Source organism: Aethalodelphis obliquidens, unplaced genomic scaffold (assembly GCF_003676395.1).
Source record: "Aethalodelphis obliquidens isolate GAN/ISIS:26980383/991018 unplaced genomic scaffold, ASM367639v1 scaffold8, whole genome shotgun sequence".
Lineage (NCBI taxonomy): Eukaryota > Metazoa > Chordata > Mammalia > Artiodactyla > Delphinidae > Aethalodelphis > Aethalodelphis obliquidens.
Genome location: NW_020837952.1, coordinates 64,762,072 through 64,780,928, shown reverse-complemented (window position 1 = coordinate 64,780,928; position 18,857 = coordinate 64,762,072). Strand labels below are relative to the sequence as shown.

General features: G+C 62.3%; 1 protein-coding gene across 3 annotated transcripts in view; it reads right to left on the bottom strand.

The window, feature by feature from the left end:
• Positions 1 to 18,857, bottom strand: part of SHANK3 (SH3 and multiple ankyrin repeat domains 3) — a 50,801-nt gene continuing 31,944 nt past the window's right edge. For 2 of the 3 annotated variants that reach the window (XM_027108170.1, XM_027108172.1), the window contains 4 exons: positions 17,860 to 17,990; positions 17,132 to 17,216; positions 10,633 to 12,883; positions 1 to 2,549 (listed from right to left, as the gene is read on the bottom strand). In XM_027108170.1, coding sequence (XP_026963971.1) covers positions 1,958 to 2,549; positions 10,633 to 12,883; positions 17,132 to 17,216; positions 17,860 to 17,990 — 3,059 coding nt within the window. In that variant the 3' untranslated portion in view covers positions 1 to 1,957. Of the gene's footprint in view, positions 2,550 to 2,577; positions 3,694 to 10,632; positions 12,884 to 17,131; positions 17,217 to 17,859; positions 17,991 to 18,857 lie in introns of those variants that run through there. The other variant, XM_027108171.1, reaches the window with a different exon arrangement.

Sequence of the window (18,857 nt, the reverse complement as noted above, 5' to 3'; positions counted from 1 at the left end):
AAATTTATTACATAATAATATTATAATAATTATTATCAATAATAATAATATAAGAAACATAGATCTCTGTGGGGTGTATCACAACGTCAGGGTCAGGAGGCCTCAGGACTGGAGCAGGGGGTGAAATCCCCCAGCTGGAACTCCATACAAAAGGAGGGGTGAAGCAGAACTGACCCTGTAAAGTTAAAAACCCAAATTGAACGGAACCAAAAACCCACAGGTGAGTGTGAGACGAGTGTGTATGTGGCAGTCTGTTACAGTGACTGCTGCTGTGTGTGTGACCTGGTCTCTCGGTGAAAGGGTTACTGGGTGTGAATCCGCCCAGGGAATGGGGCCAGCGGGCTGGGGGCGGGGCAGGTGGGCACAGACCGGCGTGCCAGGTCCCTGGGCTGTGAAAACTTCTGTTTTCTGGGTTTTTTAATTTTTATTAAAAAAAGCTAGAAATATAAACAGAAACTTGTGAGTGACGTGGATGGAGCTTAGTCCAGACTCCACAGCCTAGGTTTAAAAACGTCCCGGGCCCCCCGCCCCACAGGTCATTGCTGAGTGTGAGTAGTCACAGTAAGGGGGGCTGGGGTGCCCGCCGGGGCCTTTGCCTCTCCCCAGGGCTCGCAGTGGCCTGGCTCTAGGGCTGCCCCTATGAAGCCCGACGGGGGGGGGGGAGAGCACTGCCTCCAGGGGCCCCTGGGGGCCTCTCCCAAGCAGCATGCCTTCGCCAAGAAGGCCCACGCAGGCTCGGCGAGGCTCTGGAGGGACAGGCTGGGCAAACAGCAGGTCCCAGTGTGCAAGACGACCTCTGACTTTCTTTGGAAGTGGAGACGGGGTGCTTTCACAGGCACACACCCATGCACGCACCCTGTGCACGCTTCCGAAGCCCCTACACTAGTCCAGAGTGGCCCCGAGGGACCGCTCTCCAGTCAGGCACACGCGGGGCTCCGATGCACTCAGTCGCACCCCAAGATTCACACACTCGCACATGTGCGCACACACGCAGGGCGGAACTGGAGACTTCAGGTCTGAGGCGGGGAGGCTTCTTTGCTGTAGTCGCCCAGCAGCGTGGGGAGGAGGCTAGACCCCTACTGGGGAGGGACCCTGTGAGAGAGATAGCTGGGGGCGGGTGCCAGGGCCCTGCCCTCCCACCCCACCCCCACCCCACCCCTGGTCCAGGGCCACGGTCTCCCAGGCCATCTGACCTTGCTAGTGCCCAGCAGGACTCGCTGCCTGCCGCCCCTCCTCCACGCAGCACCTGAAGGGTCGGTGGGGCACACTATAGCTCAGCGAGGGGAGAGGGCCCAGCCGGGGCCCCAGGGCGGGTTACTAGGACCCTGGCCAACCCCAGACCAGCTGGAGCATCCCCCGCCCCATGTGGGGTGGCAGTGGCAGTTGAGGGGCCAGAGATGGAAGACTGGGCAGCCGCAGCGGAACCAGTGGGGGGCTGGAGGGGAGGGGAAGGGAAGCTATTGAGGACAGAGATATTTGTTCCTTTTCTCGTTCCAAATATAGAGTGGATTAAAATATGCAAAACAGGGGGGCTCCTTGGCCCCCAACCGAGAACCCCAATGTCTCCCCCCTCCCCCCGAGTCACCAAGGTGTGTCTTGACCTTGCATGCTGGACTAGGTTCCCCCCTCTGCGAAAGTAGCCACCAGGAGCTGAGCGGGAGATGGTCAGGCCGGAGCACCCCCGTCCCCAACCCCCTCCCGCTCCAGCCCCCCCCCCACCCCCGCCCCACGGCCCGCGCCCTTCCTGACCGTGTGCTGGGTGGGGCTCGACGGCCTGGGAGGGCACTAAGCAATGTACAGGGCAAGTCTCCGAGCAACAGCAAACAGGACGATTCATGCAACATTCCTGGCCCGGGCGCCGTTGGGGTGGGGGTTAGGGGGCGGGCCGAGCCCGCGGCCCGGGGGCGGAGGTGGGGGACCCTGCCGGCAGGGCGCGGGCGTGGGGGGCGGGGGGGCGTCAGCTGCCGTCCAGCTGCCTGAGCGCGCGCTCGATGTTCATGCGGTGGCCCACGCGCGTGACGCCCAGCTCCACGAAGTCGTCCTTGGTGAGCGCCGGCAGGTGCGCGCCCTCGATCTCGTGGTCCTCGAAGCGGTCGCGGTGCTCGCCCAAGTGGATGCTCTCCAGCCAGTCGCCCACGTCGAACTTGCTCCAGAGTTGCAGGGGCTTTTGCTGGAAGGGCCGGCGCGGGCTGGGGGCCCCGGGGCTGGGGCCAGGCGCTGGCGAGGGCAGCGGCGAAGGCGAGGGCGAGCGGCTGCGCGCGCTCACACTGCGCACCACGAAGCGCACCTCCTTCGGCTCGTGCGGGATGGAGAGGCTGGACGACTTGAGGATGGTGGGGGGCGTGAGGCCGAAGGGCCGCCCCGCGCCCCCCGCGCCCGCCCCCAGCCCCTCCACCCGCTCCAGCGACGCGGGCTTCACTGGGCTCGGGGCGCGCCGCGCCACTGGGTAGCGGCCGCCGGGCCGCACCGGGTAGGAGGCCCCGCCGCCCGGGCCCCCAGGGCTGCGCTGCGCTGAGATGGAGCTCAGCTCACCGAGGCTGCTGAAGAGCCTGCGGAGGGAGAGGGGGTCAAGGCCAGGTGAGGGGCACTAGGCCAGGTGGGGGTGGGCGGAGGGGCGGGGGCCAGCGGCCAGGAGGACTGTGGGAGGGTGGGGGCGGGAGGGGGTGGCCTGGGACTCGGTGGGTAGCCTCAGGGCCAGAGGAAGAAAGGAGGGTAGGGAGGGTCCTGTGGTTACTCTGGCCCGGTCCTCAGACTCAGAGCCAGTGCCCTGCTGGGGGAGGCGGGGCCCTAGACTGAGCGGCCCACGAGGAGTAAAACCCCTGGCCCCCTCCACTCTGCGGGCTCCAAGGGCAGGCTGCCAGGGGAAAGACAGCCGCTGGGGCAAAGGGCTTCCCACCGCATTTCTGACAGCCCGGGACACCAGCTCTGGACAGTGCCCCGTCCACCCACACCCTGGAGAGTAAGACTCCGGCAAGACCCCTCACCACTTCTCCCACACACCACTTCCCCCTCTGTCATCATGAGGGGACCCAGAAAGACCTGGGCTGGCCGCACGGCTGGCTGAGTCGTGGTACAGGCTGGTGGCAGCACAAGACGGAACAAGTCCATGAGGTCTGAGACAGACACGAGGCGGCGTTCACACCCACACAGAGCGGCGGCACGTGCAGGGCAGGCGTGAGGCAGCAACACACCCATGACACTCGGCCTCCCCGCACAGGACAGCGCACAGCAGCAGCGGTAGCACCCACGTGTGTTACATACATGCAGCAGCAGTGGCAGGAGTGGCAGTGGCCTGCTCACGACAGTGACAGCAGCACATGTGCACGCGCACACACACATACACACACACACACACACACACACACACACAGATGGGTCTTCACTTCCCAGCATCACCTGATAGGACCCCAGGTCTTCAGCCCCGCCACGCCCCCCAGCATGGCCATGGTGGGAGGCCTGGCTGGGGGAACGCCTCCAGAGAAAACCCACTCCTAGATCCCATGCCACCTCCACCCCGTTTCTTTCCCTATCCCCTACTGTGGCCACGGGAAGCCTCATGGGGCCGTCAGTGGCACCAAAGCCCCATGAAGCCACGCAGAGCAGAGATCCAGGCGGGCAGGTGCAGCGCAGACAGCGAGAGGCATGGGATGGGCATGCTCACTTACACAGCCGGCGCTCGGGACCACCGCGCAGCTACACAGAGCAGCCACATGCAGATGCGCGGGAGAGAGCAATGAGAGAGAGTGTTAGCGGCCCAGGCCCTCAAAGCAGGCACATGGCCCCAGTCACGACCACAGGGAGGGCAGCCAGGTGCAGGGACCCCCTGGCCAGATACCCAGTAAGGGAGGGATTCAGGTGCAGTGGGCCCAGGTGAGATGGGAGGGAACACATCTGGAGCTGCTGGAGGAAGGAAAGTGCAGGCACGACGTGGGCAGAGCTGGGTGGGCTCCTGGCTTGCCTGTGAGCTGTTCTCTGGTCTGTGAAGTGCAGACCACAGTGGTGTCCATCCACAGGCTTTATTAAGAGCCCTGTGTGGCAGCTGCTCAGCAGACCCCTGGCACTTGGGGATGCTTCATGTCCCCTTGTGTTGCTGCTGCCTGAAGGGCCTCTCTCCAGCTGCCATCGCACCTCCCTCTCCCTGCCCTTGCCCACACTGGGCTAAGGACCCCTCCCCTGGGTTCCCCCACCCACCTCTGTGCTACCCTGACTGGCACCTGTCCCACACTGCACGGGCACCCTGAGCATCCCTCCTCCCCTGAAAGCAGGTTTGGTCTCTTCCTGTCTCAGCCGTGCAAGGTGAGCCTCCCGCTGGAGACCCAACTCTGTCCCTGCCACTCAGCCTGGTTTCCACTGCCTTCCACTGGCTCCCTCTCCTCAGCCTCTGTCCCTGCTGCCTCGCCCACCTGCTCAGACCCAGAGCAGAGCCTCTTGAAGAGGCCAGACCATGCTTCCCCCACCCAGCAGAGAGGGACTCAAAGGACGCCTGGGGTGATGGGCTCAAGGAACAGGCACCGATCACCAGAAGAGACCCTCCCCTCTCCCACGTCTGACCTCCACGGTACCGCCTGGGTTCCGGAGCAAAGTGGGGCGGCAGTGGAGGGTGGGGGAGGGTGCCAAGGAGGTGGTAGGTGCCCAAGTGGTCGTGATTGCTAGGGAGAGGGCGAGGGGGCAGTGCTGGGGGATTGGGCCCTCCCGCACCCCGGGGCCTCAAGCATCCCACCCTGGCACGGGGACCTGCATCTCGGGATGCAGTTCTGCGTGGCCCACCCCCAGAGTCCCCTGGAGCACGGTCTGGAGCCCTGGCAGGGGGTGAGCTGGAGGCCTAGGATGAGGGCAGACTGGCTCAGAAGCACCAGGGAGACCCTGCCGAGGGGAGATACTGGGTGTGGGGAGGTGGGCACCTGCCAGAGGCTAGGGCTGGTGCCAGGAGGTACCATGAGTGAGGGACTGACCCAGCGGAGCGCAGGGGAGAGGGCGGGTCACACTCCTAAGGCCCCAGGGCATAGCAGGGAGTGGCCGGGGATGCCCACGGCCCAGATGTCTGCTGCTTCTCCCCTTCCTCTTGGGGAACAGGGCACTTCCCATATTGTCCCAGGCCAGGCACCTGGGAGTGTCCATGGTCAAGGTCCACATGTTTCCACACCACCTCTGCAGAGCCATTGCTGTCCATCACCACTCTGAGCTGTCTGACGGCCTCCCCAGCCAGCCTCTGACCACGGCATGGCCACATCACAACCGCTGCCAGCCTCCCAGAGGGCTTCTGGGCCACCCACTCTCTAACATGTGGTACCTCACTAGGCACAGCACCCCTGGACGCCTTCCGGTCTTTCCCCAGACGTCTCAGCCAGGCTCCACACTCCCCAGCAACTTCGCCACCAGTGTCTGAACCTTGCACTGCCTGCTTCCTCGTGACTCCTTGACCAGTGAGGTCTGCTCCTGCCCCACCACCCCGCGCCCGGCACCCTCTCCTCTACCCCTTCCTTCCTAGATGGGCTCCCCTCTCAGTTCGCACTTTCTCCCAGGCCGTGTCACCCACTCCCACCCTTTCCTGTGACCGATGTGGCCAAGAAGGCCACATGTGAAGCCAACGACTCTCCCCAGACCTCTCCTGGGGTCTCCAAACACGCTCTCCCTCGCCCCAGTCCTGCCCACACCAGAGGCCTGCGAGCCACCATCAGCCGCTCCATCCTCCCCGCCATGGCCGATGCGCCACCAACTCCCAGCATTAACCCTGGCCCTCCTCGCCCGCAGCCACCTCGGACCCAGACCTTCCGCGCTCTCACTCGGGACCTTTCCTCTCACTTCCTAATTGCTATCCTTGACGCTTGGTGCCTAGCTCAAAGCCAGGAACACAATATGCACTGAAAAAAATGTTATAAAACAACGTGACATGTCACTCTCAGGCTCGACTGCCTGTCAACCCATTGGTGCCAACAGGCAAGAAAAAGCCCACTCCGGCCCTGGTCCCTGCCTGGAGCCTTCTGCCACTGCACTCACGCAGGGCAGGTCTAGGCCTGTGGCCTTTTGAAATTTAAGAGCCTCATTAACGGAAATACTCCTCAACAGAAGCACAAACTACATACGGGCTTGTGAGCGTCCCATTGCACTCTCTCTGGTCTCTGTGTCTCACTCCAGCCCTAACTTCTCACCGCCCACACTAGGTCATGGCTCCAACCTTGATGCACCCAGATGCCCCTATGACCCCTCCTCTGTGACCCCTTCCCGCTCCCCTAGCAGAGTTCCGTGAACTCCTGAAGCCCTGATCACATCTCCTGCAAAAACACACCTCACAGGCCCCCAACCTGTGAGGACCTCCGCAAGGACAGAGCACATCCTGGCCCCTGTGCCCTGCACTGGCCGGCAAACAACAGGTCCAGTTTCAAAAGAATAAGCCCTGAGGCACCTGCAGTCATGTATGGCTTTATCCAGATCCCTGTCAGATGGCCTAGCAGGACAGAGCTCACAGTAGGTCCCCAGGGCGGGGTTTCTCCACCATCGCAGAAACGTGCGTCTTCTGTGGGATGCTACTTAGTGATGTACTAAAGAAGCTGTCCGAGACCACAGCACACAGCACATCAAAAGTTCTGAGAAGTACTGCAGGAAAGAAACCTCATCAACTTTGGGTTTCCAAAGCTATTTCGCCATGAACTTTTTTCTGTAACATCAGATGTGACGGTCAGACAGGTGTCAAACTGAGGGCCACAGCAAAACTGAGTATTGCTGTGGGGCTCAGAGACATGTGCCCCTCAGACCACCTGCGGGGTCTGGAAGACAAAGGGAGTTCAGAGCAGATGTGGGGCTCTGAGCAGACAAATGTTCTGCCTATCAGGCTAGACCCAAAGCCAGAAGCATAAAGAGGTGGATGGTCTGGGATCAAAGTTCCAAAAAGCCAAAGGCCATGGGCCTTCCGGATGCCCCAGTGCCATTTCCACAAGGTGCTTCAAGTCCATGACATAAGGGGTAACGTCCCCTTCCCCTTCTGAGGTCTTCCTAGACCTCGGGCCGCAGAGTGTCTTGCGGGGGAAGGACGCCGGAGCCTAGACTGAGCTGCCAGCGAGGAAGGTGGGCAGAGCAGGCGCTTCCTCTCTTGTGGTGTCTGTCGGGTGAGGAGAGGGGCAGGCCTGCGAGGGAACACATGGGGGCCAGTGGACAAGGCACAGGGGTGTGACCCACTGGGTGGCCGTGGCAACTGCCCTAGGGCTTCAGCTAGGATCCATCCTGGGAAGGAAACAGCCCCGCTGGGACATCAGAACTTCCTGCACTTTGGACATGTCTCTGAAAGACAGTATCACTAGCACTTTTATCGCTGTGTGAGAAATGAGTGTCAGACTCTAGCCACCGCTGGCGGCAAAACAAGAGCTGCCCAGCAGCGCCGATGGGCACCACAGCCACTGCCGGCCACGTGCGGGGCTGACTGGACGTGGCCACAGCGTCTCCGCTCAGCCACCTGCCAGGGGCCAGAAGTAAAGGGTCCAGGACAGGCAGTGGGGCCCACTCCGGGGGCCATGGTTCCACCCAGGTCCGAGGGCAAGAAGGGGCACGTAAGAGGACAGAAGGAAGGAAGGAAGTGTGAACAGCAGCAGAAGGAAATGTAGAGGGAAGTGGGAGTGGAAGCGCAGGGCAGACGGGAGCTGCTGGGCCTCTCAAGCGGCACTGGCTGGGCTCAACCGCAGGTGATTTCAGAACCCACGTGCTGTCTGTCACACACCTGACCGATAGACAAAGGTTCGGTCTACAGAACGAACACACGCACTTCTGTGTGAGGGAACTGCGGCACGAGAACACAGTGTCTGTCACTAGAAGCGGCTGAATGACAGAGGCCCCATACTCCAGTGGACAGAGAGTGGGGCTTGAGGCCAGATGCCACCATCTGCTGGCTGGAATGGATCTCCTCAGAAGCTCAATTTTATCGTCTGGAAAATGGAGATTCTATTATTATCCATCGAACAGAATTGCTCTGAAGAGGAGGTAACGTGACTTGGCCTTTTCCAGTGCAGAGCGCTCATTTTCCCGTAAGGACCCCAAGAGTCCTCCTACCGGCCCGCCTGAGGGCCTGGTCACCCTCACCATTTCACAGGGGTGGGACTGAAGTTCACTGAGGTTAAGTGGTTTGTCCAAGAATACAAACTCAGATGCAAGCTGCTGAGGTGGGGATCCAGGGCCCCCTGACCCCAGGCCGATGTCAGGGAACAAAGCCAGGTGCCAGAGCTGGTGAATGCCATGGCACAGGGAGCCTCTTGTTTCAGGCTCTCCGGCATCTGGCACCTTTGGGAACAGCACCTGACGTTCCTTTGGACACCCGCCCCCCTCACTCAGCACCCATCCGGTAGCTCTGGCTGACCCCATGCCCTGGCTCCCAGGATAGCATATGAGGCAGGCCTGGCCAACAGTAGCCCGATGCCTCCCTGACCCCAGTGACCGTTTCAGGGGAGGCAGGGGATCCACACGAAGCCAATCGGAGGCCGGGATTCTGCAGGAACTCCTGAGGGAAAGAGGCTCACTCTCCCGTGGGCCTGCAGGACAGATGGGATGTACAGGTTGGAACTGCTGGCCTTGCCCCTCCCCCACACCACTTCCAAGAAAGGAAACAAACACAGGTTCTGGCATGACCCAGACCCACTGGCCAAGAGCGCCTCGCCGTGACAAAGGGGAAACGCTGAGGACGACCGTGAGGGACATGGCGGCAGGTCCAGCCCAGAGACCACCTCCTCCTGCCCTGTGACGGCCCAGCTGCACCACAGGAGCCAGCAGAGCTAAGGCAACACCTGGGCTCTCCTGAGCTCGGCCAAGGGGCTCGACAACCAGCAAACCTCAACCAAGGGTCTGTCCTTCTGTGGCATTTGTCCTAAGCCACCTCCCTAACCTCAAGTCACAAAAGACAGCACTTGCGTTTAGCTTTGTTCTTTCGTCCGTTTAGCAAATGTTTTATTGAGGCCTGCACTGTGCCGGGCACTGTGCTACCCGCTGTCAATGGCTTTAATTTTCATCAGGACCAAGGGGCACAGAGGAAAGGAAGGGCTGGTGGAGGGGGGAGAAACAGAGAGCGAAGATGGGGACTGGTCCAGGCTGCATCAGGGATCCCCGCCCTCTGTTCCACAGAGGCCTAGGACCTGGGCTGCTCACTGCAACTGGACACTCCTGGCCACACCCCTGACACCCACTCGAAGGGCACTTTAAACATAGCCCTGCTGGGAAGAGGGCTTTCACATTCAACTGGGAGTTGGAAGAGATGAAAAGGGGAGGGCCCCGGCGCAAGCCTGGGGTGACGGGAGCCGGAGGGCAGCGCTGCCCAACCGCGCGGGAGAGGCGTCACTCGTCTCCCGAGCCCCCACTTATCCTTCGAGTCCTCAGCTGGAAGAAAGTAGACGAGACAAGCCCTTGTGCGCAAGACCTGGATGCCTCACTGCTCTGTGAACTCTGCCTCCCAAGGCTGGCAGGAAAGACTCACTAGGCTGGTCTTCAGGGTGGCGAGAAGGACTCAGGAGGTGGCAACCCAAGTGCTACCCACAAAGCCAGAGATGGGGGAGGGCTACGGGGCACAGAAGGCGAAGGCAGACGAGGGCTGGCCAGGGGGCGACCAGCTCTGCCTCAGACCACGCGTGGGCAGGAACCAGCTCTCCCGCCAGCAAGCCTGGAGCCCACAGGCCCGAGGAGGCACCCCTTGGGGGCGGAGCCTTGGGAATGAGGTCCTCAAGGAAAGGGCCAAGGGATGAGCCCAGAGGCTCTGGCAGCTTCTGCCCAGCCAGAACAGCACCCCAGCCAGAGCAGCACCCCAGCCCCCTGCTCGGCCCCTCCCCCCACTTCCAGGGCACCATGCGGCCTCTTTAAGTCCCCACCTTGTGTAGGAAGTGGGCGGGGAGGACAGAGGAACGGGTAGAGTATGGAGAAGAGAGAGTGGACGGAGGTACAGAAAAACGGCATGATTTCCGCCCAAGAATGGCTTCCCGATGCACTTTGAAAATCACGCACAGGGACCTGTGCTTGAGAGACTCTGAGGCGGTGCTGAGAGACAGAACAGAAATGTTTCCGGGGCAGAAAACGGGAAACTGGTGGTGGGTCCTAAGAGGAAAAGGGTCCAGTGTACTCCAGGTTTCAAAAGGAAGCAAGGCAGCTACGAAAGGAAGTGAGGAACGATGGCACTGGCCACGTGGGACAGCCATGTGGCCACAGAGAAGCCAAGTAGCTGGGGTGGGGGTGGGGGAGAGCTGCACCTTGAGTGTGGACCAGAGAACGACCCTTGATGGTAGCAGAGGCAGCTACGTCAGGTGTGAGAGTGAGAGCGCAGGGACCCCGCGGCAAGGAGCCTCCAGGAGGGCTGTGAAGGCGTTCATGGCCAGCCTGGGTCTCCGGTGGGTGCCCAGCTCCCCCTGCCAGCACCGACAGGGACAGAGAGAACAGAACCCCTGATATTTCAGATCGCTGAAAGAGCCTTTGGTCTCAGACAGGTAAAGCAAGGCCAGATAAAGGACAGAGATGTGGACGGGAGAAGCACAGGGATGGGTGCCACGGACAGGTGAGGGAGGGGACAGCACGGGCTGTGGAGGAGGAACAGAGGGAACCGTGGAAGGACAAGAGGAAGAACGGGGTGGGCATGGACAGGGGACAGGACCCTCCCCACACCGCCCTGCTCACCGAGCTGCCGCGATGGGCGACTTCTTGGCGGGGTCCAGCAGGCCGCCCAGGCCGCCAACTGGCTCCTCCCCCAGGGAGCGGGTGTCTTTGTTCAGCTGTTGCAGGCGGGAGCTGAGCTCACTGATCACAGTTGGCTTGTCGTCTTCGGGCCCGGGGAGCCCCCGGCTCTCCACGGGGTCCCCCCACAGCTTGGACCTTCTCTGGAAGAGGTAGCGAGGGCGAGCAGGCCCGGCAGCGGAGGCCAGCCCGGCGGAGGCGGCATGATGCTGCTGGGCCATGAGCTCGCTGTCCGAGGACTGCTTCAGCAGCGGGTCCCTGAAAGTCACCGGCCCCTTCCCCAGCGGGGACTTGAGCTTGGGCTTGGGAGGCACTGGTGGCTTCTCGAGTAGAAAAGTATGTCCATCGGCGAAGGACGTGTGGGTGTCGGTGAGTTCCCCACTCTCCGAGCTCAGGGTGGACATGCTGGACACTGTGGAGATGGTGCTCGTGGTCTCCAGGTGGGGGTCGCTGGAGCTGCGCGTGTCAGCCTCCTCCACCCCCGAATCCGCTGCGGACTCGGGGGCAGGGGGCGGCTCGCTGCTCGGCTTCCCTGAGGCCGGGCCTGGCAGCGTGGCGGGCGAGGGACCTGGGCCAGGGAGTGGGGTGGCCAGCAGGACCCCATTGGCAAACTCTTCAGGAGGCGGCACGAGTCCGATGCGGGCCAGCTCCTCTCTGGTCTCCTCATCGCTGGAGGACAGCTGGGCCGGCGGCAGGTTCACGGCGAATACCAGCTCTGGCTCCTCCTCTGAGCTGCCCTGGCCCAGCCCGGGGTCTGTCGGGGTACTGCCAGGGGGCTGGGCCCGGGGGCTAGGCAGGGGCTCTGCCACCACGGCCGACTGCGTGGGGGCCGGGGCCAGCTCTGGGGTGCCCGGGCGCTCCTCTCCGGCCCCCAGCCCACCGGGCTCCTGCCCATTGCTGGTGGCGTGCACGACGATGAGGCCGGCTGGCCGCTGCAGGGATGTGTCCAGGACGCTGAGGATCATGGACTTCTTGTCCTCCGGTGACTTCCGCTCCTCCCGGGGAGCTTTCTCGGCTTCCCTGCGAGCAGGCACAGGAACCCAGGCGGGGCTCCTGGGGGAGAAGGCTGGGGAGGCCAGGGGCCCTCGCTCAGTGTCACGAGCCTGCACATCCACAAACAAGGGCCCAGGGCGGTCGGTGTCAGGGCTGTGCACAGGTGTGGGGGAGCGGGAGGGCGCCTGGGAGGCCAGAGCCCGCTCCCGGGCAGCCAGGGCAAGGGCCAGGGGTGAGCTGGGGTCCAGGGGTTTGCCGGTGAGCGGGTGGATGAAGGTGGAGCCCGAAGGCCCAAGGCTCGAGCTGCTGACCAATGGCTTCAGAGCGGAGACAGGGGAGGGCAGCAGGAGGTCACGGCCGGTGGTGGCGCCGGCCCCCAGCAGGCGCTCGTCAATGGAGCGGGAGGGCTGCAGGGAGGGCATATCTGCGCTAGGAGGGCTGCTCTCGACGGCTCCGACAGACAGGAAGACGGTGGAGCGCCGCCGCTCCTCCAGCCGCCGGTCCTTGCCTGGGGCCGGGCCGCCGAACGCGAGCCCGGGGCCGTCTCCGGGGCTGTAGTCGAGGCCGCTCGGCCGAGGCCCGCGGTGTGTCGGGGAGGGCTCCCGGGCGAAGCTGCCGCCCGCCGGGCCAGGGCTACCCACGGCCAGGGCCGCGCGCTCCTGCGCATCCTCCACCTGCAGCTGCTTCACCAGCGGGCTTTTGCGGCGCTGAGGTTTGGACGGCGCGAAGAGGCTGGCGCTGAAGGCGCCGAGGTTGGCGTAAGGGCTGTCGGGGCCGGGCGGCCGCGGCCGACGCTTCGGGCGCTCCGGCGGAGTGGCCGCTGGCGGGGGCCGGGGGACGTCGCCTGCCTCGGGCGCCGAGTCCTGAAGGATGATCATGGACCGCGCGCGCTTCTGCCGTTCCGGGTAGGGCAGCGGCCCCAGGGCCGCGCCAGGATCATACAGGCCCGGGGCGCCCGCGCCCAGGCGCGCCTCCAGACCGGGTTTGAAGCTGGAGCGCACGGTGTCATAGGCGCGGCCCGGCGGAGGCGGCGGCGAGAAGGCGGGGGGCGGCCCGGAGTCGAAGTAGTAGGGTGCGGGCGGGGGCGGCGGTGCGGTCTGCGGCGGGGGCGGGATACCTCGGCCCTCGCGCACTGAATCCTGCATCGACGTGCTCCTCGGGAAGCGCCCCTCCAGCAAGGACGCCAGCTTCTCATCTTCCCCTGCGGACAGAGGGGCCCCGGTGAGCCCGGCCCAGGAGCCAGGGGCCTTCGAGGAGGCCCCTCCCGACCCAGGCGCCCGCCCTCCCCGTCCGCAGAGGCCGGCCCCGCCCCCACCCCACCCCCACCCCAGGGCAGCCAAGGTCCCGGACGCCAAGGCGCCTTCTTAATCCGCGGGCGGTGCTGGCCGCCAGCCAGAGGACGGAGTCAGGGTGGGCGTGGGCGCTAGTATGAGATCAGGGGTAGACACGGGGATCCCAGAGCAGGGGATCTAAGCAAGATCCCCAGTCTGGGCTCGTCCCCGCCGGGTTGGGAGGGCTCCTGCGGAGACTGGGGAGAGGTATCCGTTCAGACATAGCGGAGAGGAGGGCCCCCCAGCGGAGGCTGTGACAGAAGACCCAAATTCTGCCTCCTCAGGTTGGAGAGAGCCCAAGGTCAACACCGCAGGAGGGCAGGGGCAGCCCCACCCCCACCCCCAGTCGTGGGGACAGAACTGCAGAGAAGGGCCAGGAGGTGGCTGGCACAGGCCTTCGCACACAAGACTGCGCAAGGCCTCATCTCAGAACCACCAGCAGTGGAACAAGCAGGTGTCACTGGGAGGCCCTGGTGGCAACGAGAGGCGGGAAGAAGGGAGATGGTCAGAAATGAGCGGGAACTCTCCCAAGCGGGAGTGACGCGCTGTGGACAAGGGGGCAGCAGGGCTGTGGCCGGGGAGAGAGCCGATGCCCAGGTGAGGAAGGCTTTGTAAAGAGAAGTCCTGAAAGGCTCTACCCCAGAGACCGACGGGCACTGGACTGGGGGAGGCTGCCAGGAGGTCACTGCCATAGCCCTAGTGGCGGAAATTCAGAAAGGCTGGGCAGGAGGGAGGGCGGGCGGCAGTGGAATGGCAGGCTGAGCACCTGACACGTATTTTAGTTTCACTCCTTATGGGCTGTGTGACCCCAGGCCAGGCCCTGAGCCCCTCTACGCCCCAGTTCTCTCTTGGACAACATGGACTGAAAGTGAACCCTACTTCCTGCCGCACTCAGCTTGTCATTAGGACCTGTGCGGGGTCAGGGCTGGAGCGCTCAGAGCCCCCACTGTCCCGCCGCCCAGCTAGGACAGGGCAGGGCCTCCCGAGTGTTCCCGTGTACACAATGCGTACACCTGTGCTGCAGGTGTGTTCGGTTAGGCTGCAGGTGTAAGGCAGCCCGATGCAAGGACAGTGGAGGGGTGGCTCCTCAGTGCTGACACACAGGTCTCTGGAACGAGTCTTTGGGAATCTACACCTGGCCTCACTCTGGGCTTGGTCCCATTTTTATGAACTCACGACGATGCAGCCTGCCTGTTCCTGACCACCTCCTCCTTTGGCCACCACAGTGCTCAGCAGGCCTCCCACCCGGCACTGTTCGCATGTGTCCTGCGTAAGGGCTCAGCAAGGGGCGTGGCGCATGCGGGAGCTTTCGTGTGAGAGAAGGCTTGAGCTCCAGCCCTGCCACTTCTTGTCTGATGCCTCTTAACCTCTTGGCGCTTCAGTTTCCTCATCTCTGGAGACCTGCGCCCTCCCACGGAAGCGCGGAGTGAAGCCATTCAAAGCTCATAGCACAGGGCTGAGCCCCCAGCAGCGCCCCCAGGAAGGTGGCTGAGGTCGTCGCCGTCATCAACATCATTAGGCCAGGCTTCCACCCCCACTGCTGGACACAGATTCCGTGCCAGGTCCGGCCTGGGTCTCCTCCCTGCTGCATTTCTTGCGCAGCAGCTCAACACCCACAAGCTTGTGCGTGAGATGGAGCCACGTGGGACAAGCTACTGCACCTGGAACACACCGGAGGGTCAGCATGCCACGTTCTGACCCAGGGTAAAGACAAGTCACTTTCCTTGTGATGAAAGTGGGAATCCAAGTAACAGCCGTGAGCATTTCTCCAGCACTTTCTGCGCACCAGCCTCAAGGTGCAGGACCTGCATCTACTATCACCGTGAGCAGTTACTCAGTACTCAGTCTGTGAGTACAGCCCTCTGTGCGAACCTCAACCCTGAGGTTTCGAGGCTTGAGATGTGTGCCCAGGGCCATGTAGCCAGGACAAGGGGTAGGAGTCCCGGAGTCTGACACCTCAGCCAGCGTTCAAGTAGGTGACAGGCGGCAGGCTAGGGCAAGGGGGATTAAAGATGAGCCACCCATGGACCGAGCACAGGAGGGTCCAGGAGGGTGAGCAGGGACCAGCTGGCAGTCTCCACTGAGGCTTACAGCCTGAAGGACAGGCACTTAGATGCGGACCTGTGGTGGTCAGTACTGAGACTGGGTGGGGCTGAGGGACAGGCCATCCAGGCAGATGAGGGCAGGTGGAGAACAGCCAGTCCTGGTAGATGTCACTCAGAGGGAGGCAGAGACAAAGGTCCCTAGATGAAGCAGGAGGGGGCTGGGGCTAGGCCTCAGGGCCCCAAGGCAAGGCAGAGCCCACAGAGGACCAACTCTAGGGATGTGAGGTGGTATCTTGTGCAGAAAGCCCCCTGTGGCCAGAGGGATGGACTAGAGGGTGAAGCTGGGGCAGGAGGTCAAGAGGAGACCAAAGCTGTGGTCTCCAGACGCTGAGGCACAAGACACTGAGGCCTGGCCAGGTAAGGCTGCAAGGACGGTGAGGAAGCCGGCCATCCCTAATTTGTCCAGGGAGGCAGAGAATAAGGAGGAAACCACAGAGGATGCCCAGGGCTTAGGCCAGGGAGGTGAGGGGGGAGTGCCTCTTGGCTCCAAAGCAGCTGCAGTCTCATGTGTCCTCTCCCCCACCCTCCTACCTACAGAAATGACCCATAGCGGTCTCTGAAGGACCACTACTGTCAGCAATTCATGCCATTATCTCTCAGAAACCCCCACTCAGCAAAGTATCTGGCATGTCTGAGCCCAAACACACACACACATGCCCGGCCTTTCTTGACACCCAAGCATGGTTGGTGCTCCCTAGTAAATGTGCTTTGCACCCCCCATGTAACTGCTGAGCTGAGCTGTCTGCAGACACGTCACCTCCTCCAACTGAGCCCCAGACCCTGCCCAGCATCAGCCTAGAGTGTGCATCAATCAGCTGGGGTCCTGGGGTGAATGAGGGATTGGGTTTGCAGAAACTGGCCAGATGAGTGAATAGAAGACAGGTAAGGCAGCTGTGTGACCTTGGGCAAGTCATTTTACCTCTTTGCCTCGGTTTTCTCATCTATAATCCAGAGGTGCTGATGGTGTTACCTCAGCAGGGTTCCTGTAAGTACTAAATGAACCAGTGTGTGTAGAACACAGAGCGGTGGGGTACACAGGGACAAATGGATGCACGAGTGGAAAGGTCAGTGGGTGAACAGATGGACAGACAACTGGACATGTCTGTAGGTGGATGGATGGACAGGTGGGCAGGTAAGGGAGGAGCAGTGGGTGGGGCTTATTAGATGACCCAGCCTGGGGTCAACAAGAGAGGAGATGGCCAAGGGTGAGATGTGATGAGGCCCCAAGGAGACAGGTGCAGAAGGCAAAGAGGCTAAGGACATAGCCTCGAGAAAGACCCACATCTTGCAGGGGAACGACGGGCACTGAACAGGTCCAGCCTGAGAACTGAGGGCAAAACCAGTTAAGTGTTGTCTTAGAAGCCCTGGGTAGGAAAATTCCATGGAGGAGGGAGCAGCAAAATCAAATGTGTCCACTGGGAGGAACGCCCTGGAAACCACTGGTGACCCTGGTGAGAACAGTTTCAGGTATGGACAATTCCCTAAAAGGCCGAGAGGCAGGCAGGGAATGGAAGACAGCAAATATGGGTGACTTCCGGAGAAAACTGGCTGTGAAGGAGAGGAGAGATACAGAGCAATAACTGGGGTGCCGGGGGGAGGGGAGAGGGCAGATTCAAGGGGAGGGTAGCTTAGCATCAGAAATGTGACAGGTACTCGGGCTGGAGGGGGCACAGCCAGGTAGGATATGGAAGACCCAGGGACAGGGATGCTGGTGTCCGTGGGAAGTACAGACGGGGGTGCCCACTGGCAGGGGGTGACAGATGGCGAGAAGCCTCAAGGGTATCTTTCAGCAAAGTATCTCTGGGTTGGGGGAAGGGCTGACACCCCACACGCATATCCATATACGTCCACAAAAAATGAGATTCCTGGGTTGGGGCCAGGGAGAGACAGGACTCAGAGAGAAACCGGAAACCTCAGTCGAAAGGTGGGGAGAGACAGGGTCCTCCAGCCCCGCACGCACTCCAGCCCCCGCCCCAGTCCTCCAGCCCCATGCAGCTCCCAGCCCAGCCATACCTACAGATTTGGTCCGTGGAATCCCCTTCCGCAGGGAGCCTGGCAGCTTCTCTGGGCCTGGGAGGCCCTGGCGCTCAAACAGTGACTGTGAGAGTTGGAGGGGGTGGGGGTATATGGAGGCTCCAGAGCACTGGGGTCCCCAGCTGCCCATCCAGCCCCACCCATCCTCCTCCCAAGCCTGAGATCAGACACCCCATGTGCTAATTCCAACAGTGCTAATTCCCATGGTGTCTGACCCAGAAGCCAGGCCCAGGCCCTGCCTCCAAGGAACAGGGGCATGGCTGCGGGCCCACAGGCATAGGCAGCACTGGGCAGGGGTGATGCAGACGGGCCAGAGCAGTCAGGGGTCCTGGGTATGGCCGAGGTGAGGCTGCGGGAGCAGCCCAGAAGGTGCCAAGTGAGAGGAGTGGGCGGGGGGGACAGCGACACCATGTTGTGGCCTCAGCACGGCTGGGGTCCTTGCTCTAGGTGGCACAGAACCTGCCTAAGGCGGGAGGCGCCAGAAGAGTGAGAGCTCAGCACGAGCTGGACTGTGGCTGTTCTGAGGGCTGATGGCCCCAGGTGTCTTCGGGAGACGCTATGGGGTCCTTCACCCCCACCCCTGGAGAGTGGAGTCCAAATGATGGACCCTCACCCTCCACAATGCACAAACACCCAGTAGGGGCCATGGCACTCTGACCCCGTGCCCCACCCATCCCCCAGCGCCCCCAGCTGCCAGGCTGGCTTACGCTGATCTCGGCAGGGGTGATCCTCCGACTGGTGGGCCGCTGTTTGACGGTGGCAGCTCTTGAGTCAGCATCCGCGATGTCTGGCCTCAGCGCCGGCTCCGTGGCAGCTGCCAGGATCTCGTCCAGCTTCTCTGCACAGCCAAGGAGGTGCCGTCTCAGCCACAGGGACCTTGAACCCGCTACAGCCCCCTGCAGCCCCACTCACGCATCCTGGCTGGTCCTCCCGGGGCTGCTGACAGAGGCCACTGGGGCCCCGCCCACCTCGGCCCCTCCCTCCCCAAGGCACACAATCCAGAAACAAGACAGGAGGCCCCACAACTTGTATCCCATCCAAGCCCCTCACACACCAGAACCCAGACCCTGCTCCAGCCTGGCCCCTCCGTCCTCAGGGAGGCCCCAGGGGACCCCGCGAACCCCACTCCAGGAAAAGCCTGGCTGACCATTAGGGAGAGAACCAGGCAGGGGGCGGGACTGTTTACAGCCCAGAGACCTCCTGAATTTCCCCATTTCCCTTTGCCCTTTCATTCTTCTCCCTAGCACGTGGCATTCCTCGCCTGCCTGTACCGCCACTGCACCAAAAGATAGGCTGTCGCCCCAGAACAGACCTGCTGCACAGTCGCTGCCCACAGAGAATATGTATAAAGCCAGAACCATGGGGGGCGGGGCGGGCTCACTGCCCGAGGCTAGAGACCTAAGAAATAGCTGCATGCAGGCCAGGAGGCCACAGAACCCACAACCCCCGAAAGGCAGCCCCGCCAAGGGCGGGGGGTGCAGAGAAGAGGACACTGGGAGGGGCAGTGCTGGGGGGGCTTCCACCGGCCCCTTAGAAAGCAGCCCCAGAAGCCAGGAGCGGGAAGGACAAGCCCAGGGCTGAGCCTGAACCAGGTGCCCTCGGGCGGCGCTCTTCAAATCCGTTGGAAAAGAAAAACTGTTTGCTTGTTTTTCTTAAAGCTGCGGAATGTTTCTGAAGGTGGTGCTTTTGATTAGCGAGTGACTCG